Source organism: Drosophila subpulchrella, unplaced genomic scaffold (genome assembly GCF_014743375.2).
Source record: "Drosophila subpulchrella strain 33 F10 #4 breed RU33 unplaced genomic scaffold, RU_Dsub_v1.1 Primary Assembly Seq354, whole genome shotgun sequence".
Taxonomy (NCBI): Eukaryota; Metazoa; Arthropoda; class Insecta; order Diptera; family Drosophilidae; genus Drosophila; species Drosophila subpulchrella.
Genome location: NW_023665577.1, coordinates 10,111,820 through 10,127,431, shown reverse-complemented (window position 1 = coordinate 10,127,431; position 15,612 = coordinate 10,111,820). Strand labels below are relative to the sequence as shown.

Below are 15,612 nucleotides of genomic sequence, written 5' to 3'. Positions count from 1 at the left end.
TTCCCAAGGAAATAACTTCATTTGTTTTTTTTTATTGAATTAAGTACCGGTCGCGAACGTACGATTTTTCAATGTTGTTTTATTAACAGTTAATTGAACATTTCTTCGCCCTCTTTGGATTTGTATCTTATTACATTTCAATAAAGAGATTTGGTAGAAAAAGTGCAAACAAATCATATGTTTTCCTTGGGAAATAATTAAATATAAAAATGCCTTTAAAAGTAGCTAAAAATGAAAAAAAGTACTTTTTTCAGTTTTCTGGGAAATTTCTTCAACAAAACAAATAAAACATGCTATGATTCCACTGTATTATGATAATATTGCCGTTTATTTATGAAAATACCCAAAAATACGATGATTATGAAGATTTTATTGTTTCGGTCCTGGTTGACCATTTAGCGGATATGCCCAAATATAGATTTCGAGATCTCAGCGTTCATCCGGACGGACAGACGGACATGGCTAGATCGACTCGGCTAGTGACCCCGATCAAGAATTTATATACTCTATAGATTCGGAAATGTTTCCTTCTAACCGCTACATACTTTTCGACGAATCTAATATACTCCACGAGTAAGGGGTATATAAATAAACCACCACAATGCGGCAGTGTTATTTCGACCAACAACCCAAATATCCATGAGATGATTTAAAAACCAAAAAATTAATATTTAAAATAGAACCCAAAATAACAATTTCAATAAACAGCCATGAGCTTCTCGGAAAACACCTCCGATTCGGAATGGTAAGCTCCCAATCATAGAGAAAACACCAACTCTTACCGAAATCAACGTTTTAGGCAGGCGGCCAGGGTGAAAGTACAAAGGACCATCAAACAATCCTCCAAAAGATGCAAGGAGCAGAGGTCGCCCACGTTCAGGACCTTGAAGCCCAAGTACAACCAGAAGTTCTGCGAGAAGTGGCTCAAGATCTTCGAGCCGTGGCTGCGCCGGGCGCCCGAGGATCCCAGCAAGCCCTTCTGTCGCGCCTGCCAGTGCACCATGGACTGCAATCGCTGCCACCTGGTGCGCCACGAGCGGACCACCAAGCACAAGCGCAACCTGGAGGCCCTGCTCACCAACGGCGAGGGGGCGGCGATCCAAGAGTTACGTATACGCCGGCAACGCAGCAAGTACTATCATCAGCGGAAGTCGGCCATGCGGCAAGAGGAAGCAATGGAGGAGGAGCCACGGTTGGAAAGCCCGGGCTTGAAGCCGCCTCTTGAAGATCCCGTGCCTATAGTGGTCTATCCAGATCCTAAGTCCCCCTCTTCGGCCATCGAGCAAATAACTGTTACCAAGCAAGAACTCCTATCAGAGACGGAGGCTAACACAAAACCCTCACTCAGCCTGCCAAGACCCAGTGAGTCCTCCTCCGTCGCCTCCAATCAGGAGGGTCTCAAGCTGCTCATGCAGATCCACCAGGACAAGAACGAGCTGATGGACTCCTTTCGCGAGCTTATGGGTAGCCAAAGAACACTAAATCACACACCGCCGCCCAAGGAGAAGAACCATGTCGACCTATTCTTCGAGAGCGTCAGCTCCAGCGTGAAGGCTTTGTCCCCAAAGTTGGTGGCCGAGGCCAAGATGCGGGTATCCCAGCTGATCTGCGAACTGGAGCTGCGCGGCCTCAGGGAGAACAGTCCTAACGAGGCGATGAATCCAAACCCACAGCCTGGTTTTAGCAGGACCAGCTGAGCGACAAAGGTCTATGCCTGATTTTTTATTTATTTAAATAATATATTTAAATATCAAGGTGTATTTTCTGTGAAAAACTAAGTCCTACTTCAAGCGAGACCTTTAGATTAAGCTAATCTGTATTTTAAATAAAAGAATTTAAAGAAATCTAAAATAGTTTTTTTTTTTTGAAAAGGAAGCTGGTAATCGTACCTTTCCAATTATCGATAGCTTCGATAGGCAATCAGCAAGAATGTTAGCAAATATTATTAAATTTGACTAGATAGAGCAATTTATAGCCCTAAAGAGTTGAATAAATATTAAAACCAAGCATGTGGAACAGAGCGAAAATGTATGAGAAGGCACCCAAACAAAACGAGGAAAACGAGCAGGAGGAGACTGTATACGGCAAGGAGGAGGATCATATGAAGGTAAGGTTAGAAAATTCCCCCATAATTTACAAGGATTAAAAACAAATCATGCATTTGCAGTACGGAAGGTCAAGTTCGCTGTTCATCAATAGCATCTATATGGCATCAAGGCGAAGTCAGCCACCTTACTCGAGGCCAATCCCCCAGAACCGCCAGGAACTACTCGAGAGCATCGGACGTGATCGAGAGGTCCTGGGGGCCTACTTCCAAAGACTGACCTCGCAGCGAGGGGAAGTCACGTCGTCGGACTTAGCATCACCTAATCCTCCTGCTCTTCAGAGAAACAGCTACGACCTGTTCTTCGAGAGCGCCTGCATCAGTGTCAAAGGCTTGCCGCCCAAATTGGCCGCGGAAGCCAAGAGCCGCATCTCCCAGATCATCACTGAGTTCGAGATCCGCGCCATCTCCGAAATGGAAGCCCAGCAGGAGCGCCAAATGCAGGCGCAACCCAGGGTGGATAATGCGACGGGGATTGTCTACGAGTTTCGTCCCTGCTCGTAAAGTAGGTTGGGTGTTTGCCTTAACACATCTAACACACTCACTTCACATTTGGACGTCATCTTACTCTGGACTATCAAAATTCACAATAAAATTTAAAGCGTTCTACATTTAGTAAACACACAGGCGGTCATTTGGTCGTGTTTCGGCCCTAAATTATTTATACACGTTGATTTAAAGGTGGATCGATGGACGGAAAGCTGAAAGTATGCATCATTGGCGCCGAGGGCTGGTAGGTTTTTCAATTGCCAAGCTATAGACCCATCTATATCCTCCGTGATTGCATTTTCCAGGGGCTCGGCCATTGCAGCCGCCGTGAGCAATAATGTCTTGAAGGGTGACTTCGACAGCCGGGTCCATATCTATGTCTACGATGAGATGATTCGGAACAGCGTCCTATCGGAGGTCATAAACAGTCGTCATGAGAATATCAAGTATCTGCCTGGGATCAAGCTGCCCACAAACCTGGTGAGGCCACCATCTTTTGTTACTGCAATATGAAACATAATTGAAACATACTTTTCAGATCGCTGTTAATGATCTATTGGAAGCTGCCCAGAATGCAGATATCTTGATATTTTCCACGCCCCACGAGTTCGTCAAATCCTACTGCAACATACTGTCTGGAAATCTGAAGGAGTCTGCCTTTGCCGTGTCCATGACCAAAGGCTTGATGCGCGTGCGGGACGAGGAGATTGGGCTCGTGTCGCACACCATCAGCGAGCGACTGGGTATCCCGTGCTACTCGATGATGTCCACCCATAGTGCAATGAAAATGGCTCAGGGAAAGTTGTGCGAGGTTACCATCGGTTGCAACGATGATGCTCATGCCAAGCTGCTGACCACCGTCCTGCAGACCAATAACTGCCGGGTTAATTCTGTAAATGACGTTGATGGTGTGGAGCTCTGTGGAACGCTCACGGACGTCATTGCCCTGGGAGCAGGATTTGCCGATGGGCTGCGTCTGGGCGAGAACGCTCGCGTGGCCGCCGTCCACCTGGGCATCAAGGAGATGATGCGGTTTATCAAGGCGTTCTTTCCGTCCGCCAAAATGTCCACGTTCTACGAGAGCTGCGGCGTGGCGAACTCAGTGGCCTCGAGCTATGGTGCGTATAATGCTAGGAACTGTCATTTATTCGTTGTAAATGTTAAATGCCATCCTCTACAGTCGATAAAAACGCCACCTTTGCCAAGAGTTTAGTTACCTCGGGAAAAACGATTGAGGAAATAGAAGCCTACCTCCACAAGAGCCGCAGGGTATTAGGACCAAAGGTGGCCAGTGATGTTAATGTATTGTTACAGAGGGAGCTAATGCAACACGAGTAAGCGGAACAGCAGCGGAAAGTTTAAACATATATGTGCTTAAAGTCCCATTTAAACATACAGATTTCCGCTTTTTACGGCCATTCATCTTATTTGCCAGAGTGAAGCTCCGCCGGACCTTATGCTGGAAGCACTAAGAAATCACCCAGATTTGAGGTAAAGTGAGTGCCTTTTCCAAGATAATCTTAAGCAATCCTTATTTTTTAAACAGCAATTCGTCGATATCGCAATTACTAAACCATGAGAAGGGCGAGCCAAATATGGACCTAGTGCTAGATCAAGTAGCTGACACCCTGCCCAAACTGAGGACCGCCTTAGATAAGGTATTGATCGAGGCCGGAAACGAGAGTTTTAAGCACCTTAAGGTGACGGAAGACTGGACGGAAGTCAACGACTACGACGTTGAAGAGTCGGATCGGCGACAAGTGGCTCCACAGGATGAGATCGAAGAAATCCCCAATAAACTGAGTGTCCAAGCCGCCCGGCTCCATAATGACATCCTGGACGGGAATGTGCAGGTGGCCTTTAAGATGGACATTGATGAAGGCGACCGGCATGTGCGGCTCTTACTGGAGGAGGACCGAGATGCTAACAGAACAGGGTCTGCAATATCACCCAGATTGGTTGCAGGCCAAGAGAGTAATAATGACAGCAGGGGTCGGGGAAACTTTATAAACTCTTCCTCTGAGCACATGGCCAACAGAGGCCCAGATACGCCTGATGTTCTGGACATAAGTTCCGAATCTGAGCCACTGGATGATGTGAAGCCAAATCCTTCCAAACTTTCAGAGATGGCAAGTCTGAAATTAAAAATCGACGAACAAGAAGCTGCCAATTTTAAAGCTCAGGAAAATCTAATAAAATCAATTAGGCAAACTATTCAGGCCCTGGGTGATAAAGAAAAAATGGAAAGTCTAATCGCTAACAGTCAAATGAAGGAGGATGCTTTGCAAATGAAAAGCCAAGAAGAGGAGGAATCTTCTCAACTGAGAAGCCAAATGGATGAGGAAACCTCTGAACCAGAAACAAAAATGGTTGAGGAAACTTCCCAACTAAAAAGCCAAATGGAGGAGGAATCTTCTCATATGACAAGCCAAATGGAGGGGGAAACTGCTCGCATAGAGAATCAAATGGAGGAGGAACCTTCTCAACTGAATAGCCAAATGGAAGAGGAAGCCCTTGAACCCAAAAACCAAATGGAGGAGGAAACTTCAGAACTGAAAAGCCAAATGGAGGAGGAAACATCTCGACTTAAAAACCTGGCAGATAAATCCGAATTGGTTGGACACAACGCTGAGGAAGAGCAATTTCTTGAAGAACCAACAGACAAACATCAGTACAAATTAAAATCAAATACTGAAAGCCTTAAAGCGCTTATGTTTAACGAATCCGAAGAGCCTTTGGAGAGCGAAAAGCTTGTTGAAATGAAGCTACAAGACGAACACGATTTCGATTTGGACGAGGAGCCAGCCATAGCAAAAAAAAACCGTACTTACACTAAAGAGAACATGGAGCTCGAGGAGCTGCTCGAGTGGCAAAAACTAATGCGACGAGAGAAAGAGTTTTACTCCACAGCAGAACTGGAAGATCCCACAGCCTGGGAAGACAACTCCAGACTCCCAATCGAGCATGAAGATAGACTTCAGGATATGACTAGCAACCAGGAGGCAGAACTCATTCAAGTACGGGCTGAGAAAAAGGAGGTCAGCGGAGCAGAGGATGAGAAGCTGTTGAACAAGGTGGACGATGCCAACTTCCGCTACTACAGCGAAAACAAGGGTACTGAAACTGGTCACTATGAGTGGGATTGGCTAAAGAACAATGAAAAGTTAGATACCGACGAGATTATGACGGAATTTTCCACCAACGAAATAGATGAAACACTCAGCAAATCTGACCAGGATAAGCTGGAGAATCTTACACATCAACTTAATGGAGCTTTGCAGCATGATTTGGAGGTGCTGTCAGCTAGTCGGGGTGATGAGTCCAATGAAGCCCTGTCCGAGGATTTAGATCCCGAAGCTGCAAAGAAAATTACGGAGCAACCCACTCCCACTCAAATTCCTGCAGTGCCTTTGCCGATGCCACTACCCAACAAACAGTCGCACATCCGTGAGGGCACTCCCCAGTTCCAAAATCCGCCCCGATCTGTTCCTCCACCTTCGCCTCAAACCAAACCGCCCTCGCCCAAGGAACAGCAGCCCCATCCCACGACTGCCCCCATGAAATTCCAGCACATGGATGAAGTCATTCAGCCGGAGATGTCAGTTGCGGATCAGGAGGTCACGAAGATGTCAGATTCGGATCAGAAGGTCCAGGATGCTAGGAAGGTGTCCAAAATTGAGCCGTTAACTGAGCAGGTGGCAAAGAATGTCTCTACGCTAGAGTCACCGAAACTAAAAGAGGAAACTACACCTAAGCAGAGCAGGGCGGAAATCAAAAGAAGCCAGCAAAGTGACTCCAGTAAACCACCTGGTGATGCCACACCTACAGAACAACGTAAGACCACGGGAACAACCGAAAAGCAACGGCAAAATATAGAAAACCAGAAGGCCCAGCTGGAAAGAATGGGTAAGAAGATCAGCGTTATGCGGAAGGGTCAAGACCGTCGGGTCAGCTACAGGGGAGAAAACCCCTTCAGAGGGCAGCCGGATCTAGAGTCAAGGCCGCCGATGGACACCAGCCACGAAAAGGATAGAGCGAGGGAGTCCCAAGGTCTGGGCCATCAGCGGCGCAAGGTGGTGGTGACGCCACCCTTCCATCCTCCTATCAATCCTCGAATGCGAGTGCCACGGCCACCTTTTGATGGACGGGATCATGAGTTCCATACAATGAGCATTAGACCGGTGGGGGAACACCTTGTTTCGGCGGGGAAGTGGCCGCCCATGCCTACAAATCTGAGGTCGAATCGCACCTCCTTGGTGGCCACCATTCAGGTGAAACAGTTTGGCGCCCTGCCCAGCCAGGGGCAGTCCATCCCGCGACCCTGGCTGAAGATTCCCTCGGGAGTGCCCCGCACGCCCACGTTCACAAAGATCATTTGCGCCCTGCAGCTGGGACTGCTGGCCACCTACCTGGCTCAGCGAAAAAGGGACTAGTCACTGGATAAGCAGCTAAAGATCCAAAGATTTAACCAACTCTAGCTCGGCGTTTCGATTCCCCTGATGCAAGCACTAGCAGCTCTAATGAATATAGAATACTTTAATTTTTATACAAATAAAGGGTGTTACGTCTTATCTTATGGCTATAACCAGATCAGTTCTGGCAGCTGCTCCGGCTGCAGCGGCACGAAAGGTTGTCGATGGAAGATGAGCCTGTTTTCCTGCGACTGTAGTGGCCGGAAGTTCTTTTGCAGCGGACGACCCAGGTTGTCGCGAATTTGCCAGAACTTGGGCAGTTCCTGGTGCGAGATGGGAAGCACTTCGCTGAACACATGCCACTGGACCACCGGTGAGCATGGTGGCGTCGTCAGGGAACCCTTGTACGTAAAGAAATTTCCTCTGTCCAGGTTTCCCAGCAACGACCCCAGAGTGATCCGTTCCTGCACCGTGTGGCTGCTGTTAAAGTTTCCCAAATGGAGCAGTGAACTGAAGATTTCATGAAGTCCGGGCTGGTAGAATGTAGGACCCGCCTGAAAATCAAATAGGTCGATCAGAACTAGGCTATACTATTAAAGGAATATCTAGATACATTCACTACATTCACTTTTTGAGTTGTAAGAAATCTTTAATTTATACTTAAGTTAATGCTAAGACTCTGTATAAATTAAACAAATTTGAGATCATAAGAGATGTTTTATCTTTACTTACCCGCACAACCTTAAAAAGCACCGCCAGTACGGTCACTCCGTCGCTATTATTTACTGCTTCTTCAAGAGTCAGATATTTGGTGTTCCGATGGACAATGTGCATTTCCAGATCAAATCGACGGCCGTTGAGCACATGTTCCGATCCCTTGCTCTCCGGGGATCCCCAATGGAAGTGCACAGCCTCAGCCTCGTAGCAGTCTTGCAACAGACCTCCTGTAACATAGGGTCTTACGCCATAGATAGTCGCCGGAACTTTAAATTCAACTATAAACAGCATGGATAAGTTTGCAATTTCGGTGAAAAGCGGTCCTTATAAATACCTGTATGTCCATTATTTGTCACGGTCACTAGGTCATCGAAATACTCATCGTATACCTCGAATACTAGCGGGGGCAAGCTGAGAGGTATTACTTTGCGTCTGCTAATCGCAATTGGCGACTGATCTGAACCTCCACAATGGGGGAAGTTATCCTGCCATCTCGCTGGCGATTTGTAATCAAAATCATCAGACCTAAAATCTGAAAAATATTAAAAGAACAATAGAATACAATGTTAGAAGCATGTGAATTATGACTAGGTCTTGTGTTTTGGGATACAACACCTATTTAAATTAAAAACAAATATATCTATTTCACATTTACTTTAATTCACTTCTTGGGCAATCTTCAGATCCCATATCTCAACATTTTCTTCCATACAGAGGCGTGGTCACTTTGCAAACCATTAGGAAGGCCGTTGAAGCGATTTCTGCACTTGCCAATTTCCAAAATCGTCTCCGCAATTTCAGCAATCTCGCAGAGCCTACGGTTATGTCTAAGCGTAGCATAATTGCTTGATTTCGGGCCCGGACCATGGAAACCTCCTTTTGTTTACATTGTTCCAAACGATGGATCGCACACGCCGGTCTTATAACAATGGATGGTACTTCGACATCTACTCCGCCCCCGAAATTGACGCGCTCATTGGCTTTCATGGGGCATTTGTGGATGCAAATTTAATTATTGTTATTATTTACAAGCCACCGGGTTGTTTGCTATCCATTAAATGAACCGCGATGAGACAGTTTTATGGGCGTCGAGTGTGACATACGGGGTTTTGGTTGGGGGAGATGGCTCATAAATTCTCCAATGGATATGAGGCCTACGTAACAGGCAGCGGTGGTACATGTCTCTTAAAATTGTCTTAAAATCTGGGGTACTGGGTCTGCAGACTAGGCCTTATCGATCCATTGATTGATGTCTGGTGTCTCAATATCAAGGAGATCCACTAACGTATCGTATTCTTTGGATACGACACAGCTCACTGGTTTGCATTTTGGTACTCACTTGCGGCGAACGGCAAAAGAAGCAGAATTCGCTGATAGAAGTCATCGAAAGCCGGAAAATGCATTTTCCACCTGATCACCCGCTATAAATCTAGTCCAAATTCGAACCACACCGTAACCCCTGACCAAAGACCAAAGCTATGCACGCACGTTTCTCTGCAGACTGAGCCACGATCGGCTTAGACCAAAACCTTTATACCAAAGGGCCCTAGTCTGTTGGGTCTTAGTTTCCGTCACTGGGAGAGCCGCATTGTCAAACGCTCGACGGAGCAGCAATAGATGGTAATCTCGACTCGAAGTTGTCATACCCGGTACTGGAGTTCGGGCGCCATTACCCCAAGATTGCAAGTTATAATTGGAAAAAAGGGGGTTCGATAGGGACAAAAAAGATTGCACAAATTGAAATTCTTTGACATAACTTATGCAGTTAGTCGTATATTATCTAGGTTTTGCTACTTCCTGTACCAATATATCATCCCATTTATAAAAAGTACGTCTAAATATACAAAATATATACAAACAAATGAACCACTCAAACATTTCGTTAAAAATAAAAAGCTTATTCCTTGCTGCTGATGTATTTGACAAGAAAAATTAGTTAGGTTATTGAAAACTACATTCCTATTGGAGGTCGTAATTTTAAGATTTTAGATTTACCCCAGATCTGTCAACGCTAAAATTTTTAAGATATGTACTTGTTAAGTTATTATTTAATTTTAAGCTTATCCATTAAAGTTGTATTAAATGTTGATTATAATTGAATATTTAATGATATACCATACCCTGCCACATCTATGTATATACTTGATCTTTTTGCAACATAGTTAACATGTCTTATTTCAAATCGTACATAAATCATGTTTATTTTGATCTCTGCTCATGACATCCTCTTGTCACATACATACACAAGTCAGTTTTTTGGGCTTCTTGGTTGGTCCTTGAGTTATATGTTAATTTTTGAGTTTAGCTTAGAAAGGCAACCCGACTGCAGACTCTTGAGATCCAGTTTTCAGTTGAATGTCTTTTGCAGCTGCGGAATGCAAAGAGTTTTCATTATTTCCCAGATGTATCACACAATCGAAATATAGAACATGGCATTTATACTTTTTACTTTTACAATACGAACTTGGAACAGCTTTCAGGTGAGTTTGTTTAACAAATCAGCTAAAATTAAATACGAAGTTTCTTATCGCGCGTGGCAGATATTTTGGGCTTAATGCAGTTAAAAACAGTATTGAAATACTTTTTGACTTGCATTTGATTGTGTCTTTTAATGGCTAAGTAAATTTTGAACCTTAATTTGAGTTAGATTATGATAAGTTTTAGCTTATTAACCTCCTAACTTTACTGTCTGTTCTAACAAGCTAATACTTACTTTATTTCTAGGTGACAACAACAAAGTGGAGATGCTACAGATAAAATCTTATTGTTGACAAAAAAGTTTCTTTGATGTGCCAGAATCACCATAGTTTTTTCTACCAAAAGCAACAAGTAATTATAGGAAGTTTGGGTAAGCCTGAGACAAAAATACTGCTAGAAAAAACGTTTAATGTGGATTCGTTTGCTGTTTAACAGCCCAGTTGACCGGAATGTAAACAGATCGTTTTAACTCAGACAACAAAAACAAGTACAAAAATTTCAGTTAATGTTGTTATTATTATTGATTTTCCCCAGTCGATTCGAAATTGAGCGTAAAACCCAGCGAATCAGCTGTTTGGCGGCAACGAGAGGAAAACAAAACAATTAAATATCCGCCGCAGCCGCAAAAAAAAACAAAAAAAAAAAGAGAAAAACAACTGCGACGCGATAAAATTGTTTGCCAATAAGAATCGGGCTTAGTGCGAATTGGCATCCGAAAGATACAGGAACGTGGTGGCTGCAGCTGCACCAGGAAGACCATGGTTTTCTTCAAGTTCTTAAAGAGCAAACTGTAACGTATATATAAAAGCACACCAGATCAACGTAAACATACGCGAATATCGAAAAATACAAAAAAGATACAAAAAAAAGATACGAAAAAGATACAACACCAAAGGGAATAACAATGCGCGAAATCCAGGCGTAAGTATGCGATGGTGTGGGGGCGTTGTTTACGTCTAGGAAGTATCTGGTATCTCCATCTCCAAGGTAGAGGGTACCGAAGGTACCTGGCCGACATAGGTGGGGAATCTGGCGGAGAATCACAGAGTGAGAACCACAGCCAGACAGACAGAGCAGAGATTGGGATTGGGATTGAGATTCGAAGCGAGAATGAGGCGAGCAAAACACAAAAGCCCAAAACGACGCCAAGCCAGAAAATAGTATCTGTGTGAATGAATGGGCCAGTTTCGTGGGGGTGTGTTCGTGTGATTATGCTGCCGTCTGGACATCAGAATCAGATAATGCGAATTATATTTTGTTTTTGTCTCGTCATGTTGGCCGAGCCGCGCGCTTTTTTGCCGCGCTTTGTATCTATCAGATACACTAGCCGAAAATATGTGCGGAATGCGCGGTGCTTTCGTCGTATGTCGGATTTTTCTTCTATTCTGTTTTTATTTTTATTTTATTTTTTTTTGTCGGGGCTTCGCGGGGAGTCCGCCGCTGGACCGCGCTTCAATCGCATCCGGACGGTGTCGAGGTGAGCACACGTTCGAATTCTCCAGTCTCCAGTCTCCGGCGCTCGGCAGTTGTACATATGCGCACGAGTATATCTATACCTTCACCCTTATCATCCGCGAAACGACATCCGCCGGCAGCCATGAGGTATATGTTCCTCTACAGATTGCAGTTCACCCCCAGCTAATCGGGCGGTTAAGCCCCGCACTAAACTTTATGGTGGATAAACCAAATAAACCAAACAAGCGAGGCCAGATAAAGCCAGAGCTAAGCACCGAGTGCCACTGCATTCGAATACGCAGAAAACCTGTGACCCACCTAATGTCAACAACACGTACCGGCAGTACCGAAACCGTGATCTAATTGCATTAACAAAAGTGTTTACCTTTGATTGCTTTTTCTAAAGTTTTAAGACCCTCGGAAATATAAACAACATTACAAAGTCACTATGTTTCGTATAACTTAATTTGTCATGATCGTTAAGGTGGCAAATTATAATGTTAGAGAAAATATCATATATAGTCGAGCTTCCTAAACTCGAAGCACCATAAAACTAATAAACCTTTTGTGAACTTTTATAATCTCATATTTATAAGGACTTCGAATAGAAGAAGTTCGAGTTACAAAAGTTCAAGTACATATTTACCTAATGCACTAGTTATTTCTTGGATTTTGAACTAACCATAATACCACTTCCTCTCATTCAGCTCCCAATTTATGACGAAGACGAATCGCTTGGTGGTTTTGAGGCATGGCGAAAGCGATTTCAACATAGAGAACAAATTTTGCGGTTGGCACGATGCGCCCTTGAGCGAGTTCGGTGAGATTCAAATCTTAAATAATCCAGAAATATCTGGTTAATAATAAACCATTAATTATTAATAATTAGGTATCCAGGAGGCTTTAACCGTGGCGATTCCTGCGTTGGCCCAATCTCAGCTGGAATTCGATGTGGTCTATTCATCCGTACTAAGTAGATCGCGTCAAACTGCCGAATTGATTCTGTGCAAGTTGAACTGTGCCTATGTGCCCATCAAAGAGGATTGGCGGCTATGCGAACGGCACTACGGAGATCTGACGGGTTACCGGAAACGGAAAGTGGCCGATCGCTACGGGGAGGAGCAGGTTCAGGCCTGGCGACGAGGATACGACTGTGTTCCGCCGCCCATCGAGGAGAGCAACCGCTACTACTACACCATCTGCAGTAATCCCATCTTCGATGACGTCCCACCCGGCGAGTTCCCGCTCTCCGAGTCCCTGCACATGTGCGTCGACCGGGTGAAACCAGTCTGGAAGGAGGTCAAGCGGGAGGTGCTCAAGGGCTCCCGAGTGCTGATGTGCGTCCATGGCACTGTGGCACGAGCCCTAGTTCAGCACATCGAGGGTGAGTCATCTATAAATAAAGAGGCCATATAAGGTCAAAACATTTGCTTCAATTTGGTCTTACAATTTGCGAAAATAGACAAAAAAGCAATAGATAGACAAAAAATAATCTTAATCTTTCCAAGTAATAGACCTCTACAAATTCTATGGAAATTCCACATCATAATTTATATAATAGTTCTAGTATTATTTTGTTTCATTTCATGAACTAATAGAATATTATTTTTAATCTTAATCTTAATTATGTAACCCACATTCCACAGGAATCTCCAACGAGGCCATCGAAAAGGTCAACATTCCTAACTGCGTGCCACGGGTCTACGAGTTCGATTTAACCACGGGAGGCTTGGTGGGCGGCGCCATTAACCTGGGAGATCAGGAGTATATCAGGCGGAAAACCGCCCAGGTGGCAGCCATTGGTGACTGATTGAGGAAAACCCCTCGACTTTTGTGGAATTTACATACTTGAGCCCTTTGGAGAAGTTTTTTTGCCTTCGCTGCTTGAAGTCTGAGGAGCTCGGCTGTTTAGGATATTATAACATTTATTTATTTGTCTAACCCGTCTGATATTTTCGGCCAAAAATATACAATTTATACAAAACATAAATATGGTTTTTTTTATTATTTGTATATTCAACGAATTTTCCAATGAAAGGCATTTGAAGTTACGGACAATATATATTTTATTAAATTACTTTTTAGGCTTCATTAAGATCCAAATACGGATCTAGTAAATGCGTTGCGTAATACTTTCAGTTGGTGCCACAGCCATTTGCGAAAGGAGCTTTTAGTAGTAGCTCTGCTCGTTGTAGAGCGGACTCAGGTTGTTGGGCAGGATGTAGATGTCCTCGGGACGACCGTTGAACACGAAGGGACGCTTCAGGGAGGTAAGCTTGGAGTCCTGCTGAGGAACTGGCATGGAGGCCAGGCCGAAGCTCTGCTGGGGGCCGCCGTAACCCCCCATCGAAGGCGTCGCCATGGGTCTATAGGGATTACTGGGCGTGGGAGGCCGCATACCAAATCCCCCGCCACCCAGGCCAGGTGTTAGGGCTCCCAGTCCATCTCCCGGAGATCCATTCACCTGGTACACTCCAGTGGGCTTTCCATTAGCCAAAAAGTTCACGGGCAGATTGAAGACGGATCCGTAGGCGGAGAAGGAGGGCATCGGCTGATAGGTGAGCAGCGGTGAGAATCCTCCGCCAAATGGAGATGTCGGCATGTTGGGCAAAAACATATAAGGTGTGGGCGGTAATCTCACATAGTAAATAGGTGAATTGCGAGCAGGTGAAGGATGATTCGCCCCAGGACGACGTCCGCCGGCTGCTCTGGACATCACCACATCCTCGAGGTCATTGTTCGGGGCTCCGGAGAAGGCGGGATAGAACATATCCGGAGCAAGGTAGAGGGGAAAGGGGATGAGAACTGGCTGGGCATAGCCGATGAAGGGCAGCATCTTAGGCATGGCCTCGTAGGGATTCCCCTGGGGCGCGGCATAGGGACTCCAGGGATAGTTGGCAGAGTTGGGCAGACGGGACTCCTGTTTCGACTCCTGCAGCAGCTGGTAGGGATCGTGGTCCTCCTCGTCCTCAGACTTGAGATCTTGCTGCTCGGCCAGGTTATCCTGGACATACTGCTGGGCATGGATCTGCTGTCCCTGTGGCAGTTGTTGTCCTGGCTGCTGTCCCGCCTGCGAGGATTGCGCCTGCTTCTGCTGACTCTGCTTCTTCACTAGCTGGGCAAGATTGGCCGCCACGGATTCGGCCACCAGCTGCTCCAGCACCAGCAGAACCACGATGATGCTCCACATGTGGTTGCCCATCTCAGGTGGTAGCTGTAATTGGATCATGTGTAAAACTTCTGATGATCTCCAACTGACCCCAAACCATTCGAGCTGATTTGCATGCCTCGAGCTAGTTTCTCACACTCCAATTGCGCAACCAGCGGATTTTCCCCTGGCCAGCACAAGTTAACAACGGAAAAAATGTGGCCAGCACGGCTGGTTAAGATCGGGGCTAACAAAGTGGGGAGAATCCCCAGGCCTATAATAACTCCTTATTAAATGAAGTACCTTAACTTGAGTAATATGTAGCTATTATTTTATTGTACTTTGAAGTTAAGCCGCTGGATTTGTTAAATTGTGTGTTGCATAATATATGTGTAATCCCATTCTTAAGCTTTTGTTGAGATTAAAATATTTCTGATGAGCAAAGTTTAATAACCTATGAAAATTGGAATATATATTCTTTTTAATATTTATATTATTGGCTTACGAAATATATTAAGGTGGAATAGAAAAGACTTACGAGAGAAATTCTATGATTTATCTAGTACTTTAAGAACTTGAGTTCCCCAAAAAAAATAACATTTCATTTGAATCACACATCTTCACACCTTTCCTTCAAGGACCCTTTCACCTTTTCATTTGGTCAAAACTCACGTGATTGATAAAGCGGAGATCGATGAGTCCTGATCGGGATGCCAACGATTCAATTTGGTCACTGGTCGGCAGGAGCGTTCAACTGGAAATGAGTGTGATCGCGGCCAGAATCGGCGCTTTATATAGTGGGGGCCTGG

General features: G+C 45.0%; 6 protein-coding genes across 10 annotated transcripts; 4 read left to right on the top strand and 2 right to left on the bottom strand.

Annotated features, from left to right (window-relative positions):
- Positions 1-592: 592 nt before the first annotated feature.
- On the top strand, positions 593-1,800 carry LOC119560176 (protein suppressor of variegation 3-7). The gene is made up of 2 exons (XM_037873536.1): positions 593-745; positions 800-1,800. The coding sequence occupies exons 1-2, from the start codon at positions 711-713 to the stop codon at positions 1,695-1,697; spliced, it is 933 nt and encodes a 310-aa protein (XP_037729464.1). The 5' UTR covers positions 593-710; the 3' UTR covers positions 1,698-1,800.
- Positions 1,801-1,920: 120 nt separating this feature from the next.
- On the top strand, positions 1,921-2,724 carry LOC119560661 (protein suppressor of variegation 3-7). The gene is made up of 2 exons (XM_037874230.1): positions 1,921-2,107; positions 2,168-2,724. The coding sequence occupies exons 1-2, from the start codon at positions 2,009-2,011 to the stop codon at positions 2,606-2,608; spliced, it is 540 nt and encodes a 179-aa protein (XP_037730158.1). The 5' UTR covers positions 1,921-2,008; the 3' UTR covers positions 2,609-2,724.
- LOC119560659 lies at positions 2,655-7,164 on the top strand. The gene is made up of 6 exons (XM_037874228.1): positions 2,655-2,837; positions 2,899-3,073; positions 3,132-3,711; positions 3,774-3,927; positions 3,992-4,084; positions 4,140-7,164. Exons 1-6 carry the CDS (start codon positions 2,794-2,796, stop codon positions 7,024-7,026), a joined length of 3,933 nt encoding a protein of 1,310 aa, XP_037730156.1. The 5' UTR covers positions 2,655-2,793; the 3' UTR covers positions 7,027-7,164.
- Positions 7,165-7,172: 8 nt separating this feature from the next.
- Positions 7,173-9,310, bottom strand: LOC119560660 (carbonic anhydrase 15). The gene is made up of 4 exons (XM_037874229.1): positions 9,062-9,310; positions 8,057-8,254; positions 7,738-8,000; positions 7,173-7,559 (listed from the first exon to the last, which is right to left on the bottom strand). Exons 1-4 carry the CDS (start codon positions 9,123-9,125, stop codon positions 7,173-7,175), a joined length of 912 nt encoding a protein of 303 aa, XP_037730157.1. The 5' UTR covers positions 9,126-9,310.
- Positions 9,311-10,659: 1,349 nt separating this feature from the next.
- LOC119560953 (phosphoglycerate mutase 2) lies at positions 10,660-13,645 on the top strand. Of its 5 annotated transcripts, none has more exons than XM_037874693.1 (4): positions 10,660-10,990; positions 12,363-12,475; positions 12,545-13,039; positions 13,302-13,645. In XM_037874693.1, the coding sequence occupies exons 1-4, from the start codon at positions 10,959-10,961 to the stop codon at positions 13,463-13,465; spliced, it is 804 nt and encodes a 267-aa protein (XP_037730621.1). In that variant the 5' UTR covers positions 10,660-10,958; the 3' UTR covers positions 13,466-13,645. The 5 variants fall into 5 exon arrangements, with proteins under 5 accessions (XP_037730621.1, XP_037730622.1, XP_037730620.1 ...); XM_037874694.1 differs by having other exon boundaries at positions 10,661-11,121; XM_037874692.1 differs by lacking the exon at positions 10,660-10,990 and adding an exon at positions 11,675-11,802.
- A 180-nt stretch (positions 13,646-13,825) lies between these two features.
- Positions 13,826-14,857, bottom strand: LOC119561026. Its single transcript, XM_037874851.1, has one exon. The coding sequence runs from the start codon at positions 14,855-14,857 to the stop codon at positions 13,826-13,828; it is 1,032 nt and encodes a 343-aa protein (XP_037730779.1).
- Between the last annotated feature and the right edge of the window lie 755 nt (positions 14,858-15,612).

What these genes read in the sequence shown, in the direction of transcription:
- LOC119560176 (XM_037873536.1), top strand. Translation starts at nt 711, where the DNA reads ATGAGCTTCTCGGAAAACACCTCCGATTCGGAATG. An exon ending in AACACCTCCGATTCGGAATG is followed by an intron (nt 746 to 799) that starts GTAAGCTCCCAA and finishes TCAACGTTTTAG; the next exon opens with GCAGGCGGCCAGGGTGAAAG.
- LOC119560661 (XM_037874230.1), top strand. Translation starts at nt 2,009, where the DNA reads ATGTGGAACAGAGCGAAAATGTATGAGAAGGCACCCAAACAAAACGAG. An exon ending in AGGAGGAGGATCATATGAAG is followed by an intron (nt 2,108 to 2,167) that starts GTAAGGTTAGAA and finishes ATGCATTTGCAG; the next exon opens with TACGGAAGGTCAAGTTCGCT.
- LOC119560659 (XM_037874228.1), top strand. Translation starts at nt 2,794, where the DNA reads ATGGACGGAAAGCTGAAAGTATGCATCATTGGCGCCGAGGGCTG. An exon ending in ATCATTGGCGCCGAGGGCTG is followed by an intron (nt 2,838 to 2,898) that starts GTAGGTTTTTCA and finishes TGCATTTTCCAG; the next exon opens with GGGCTCGGCCATTGCAGCCG. An exon ending in CTCAGTGGCCTCGAGCTATG is followed by an intron (nt 3,712 to 3,773) that starts GTGCGTATAATG and finishes CATCCTCTACAG; the next exon opens with TCGATAAAAACGCCACCTTT.
- LOC119560660 (XM_037874229.1), bottom strand. Translation starts at nt 9,125, where the DNA reads ATGCATTTTCCGGCTTTCGATGACTTCTATCAGCGAATTCTGCTTCTT. An exon ending in GACAAATAATGGACATACAG is followed by an intron (nt 8,001 to 8,056) that starts GTATTTATAAGG and finishes TGCTGTTTATAG; the next exon opens with TTGAATTTAAAGTTCCGGCG. An exon ending in TGCTTTTTAAGGTTGTGCGG is followed by an intron (nt 7,560 to 7,737) that starts GTAAGTAAAGAT and finishes TTTGATTTTCAG; the next exon opens with GCGGGTCCTACATTCTACCA.
- LOC119560953 (XM_037874692.1), top strand. Translation starts at nt 11,735, where the DNA reads ATGCGCACGAGTATATCTATACCTTCACCCTTATCATCCGCGAAACGA. An exon ending in TGCGCCCTTGAGCGAGTTCG is followed by an intron (nt 12,476 to 12,544) that starts GTGAGATTCAAA and finishes ATTAATAATTAG; the next exon opens with GTATCCAGGAGGCTTTAACC. An exon ending in CCTAGTTCAGCACATCGAGG is followed by an intron (nt 13,040 to 13,301) that starts GTGAGTCATCTA and finishes CACATTCCACAG; the next exon opens with GAATCTCCAACGAGGCCATC.
- LOC119561026 (XM_037874851.1), bottom strand. Translation starts at nt 14,857, where the DNA reads ATGGGCAACCACATGTGGAGCATCATCGTGGTTCTGCTGGTGCTGGAG.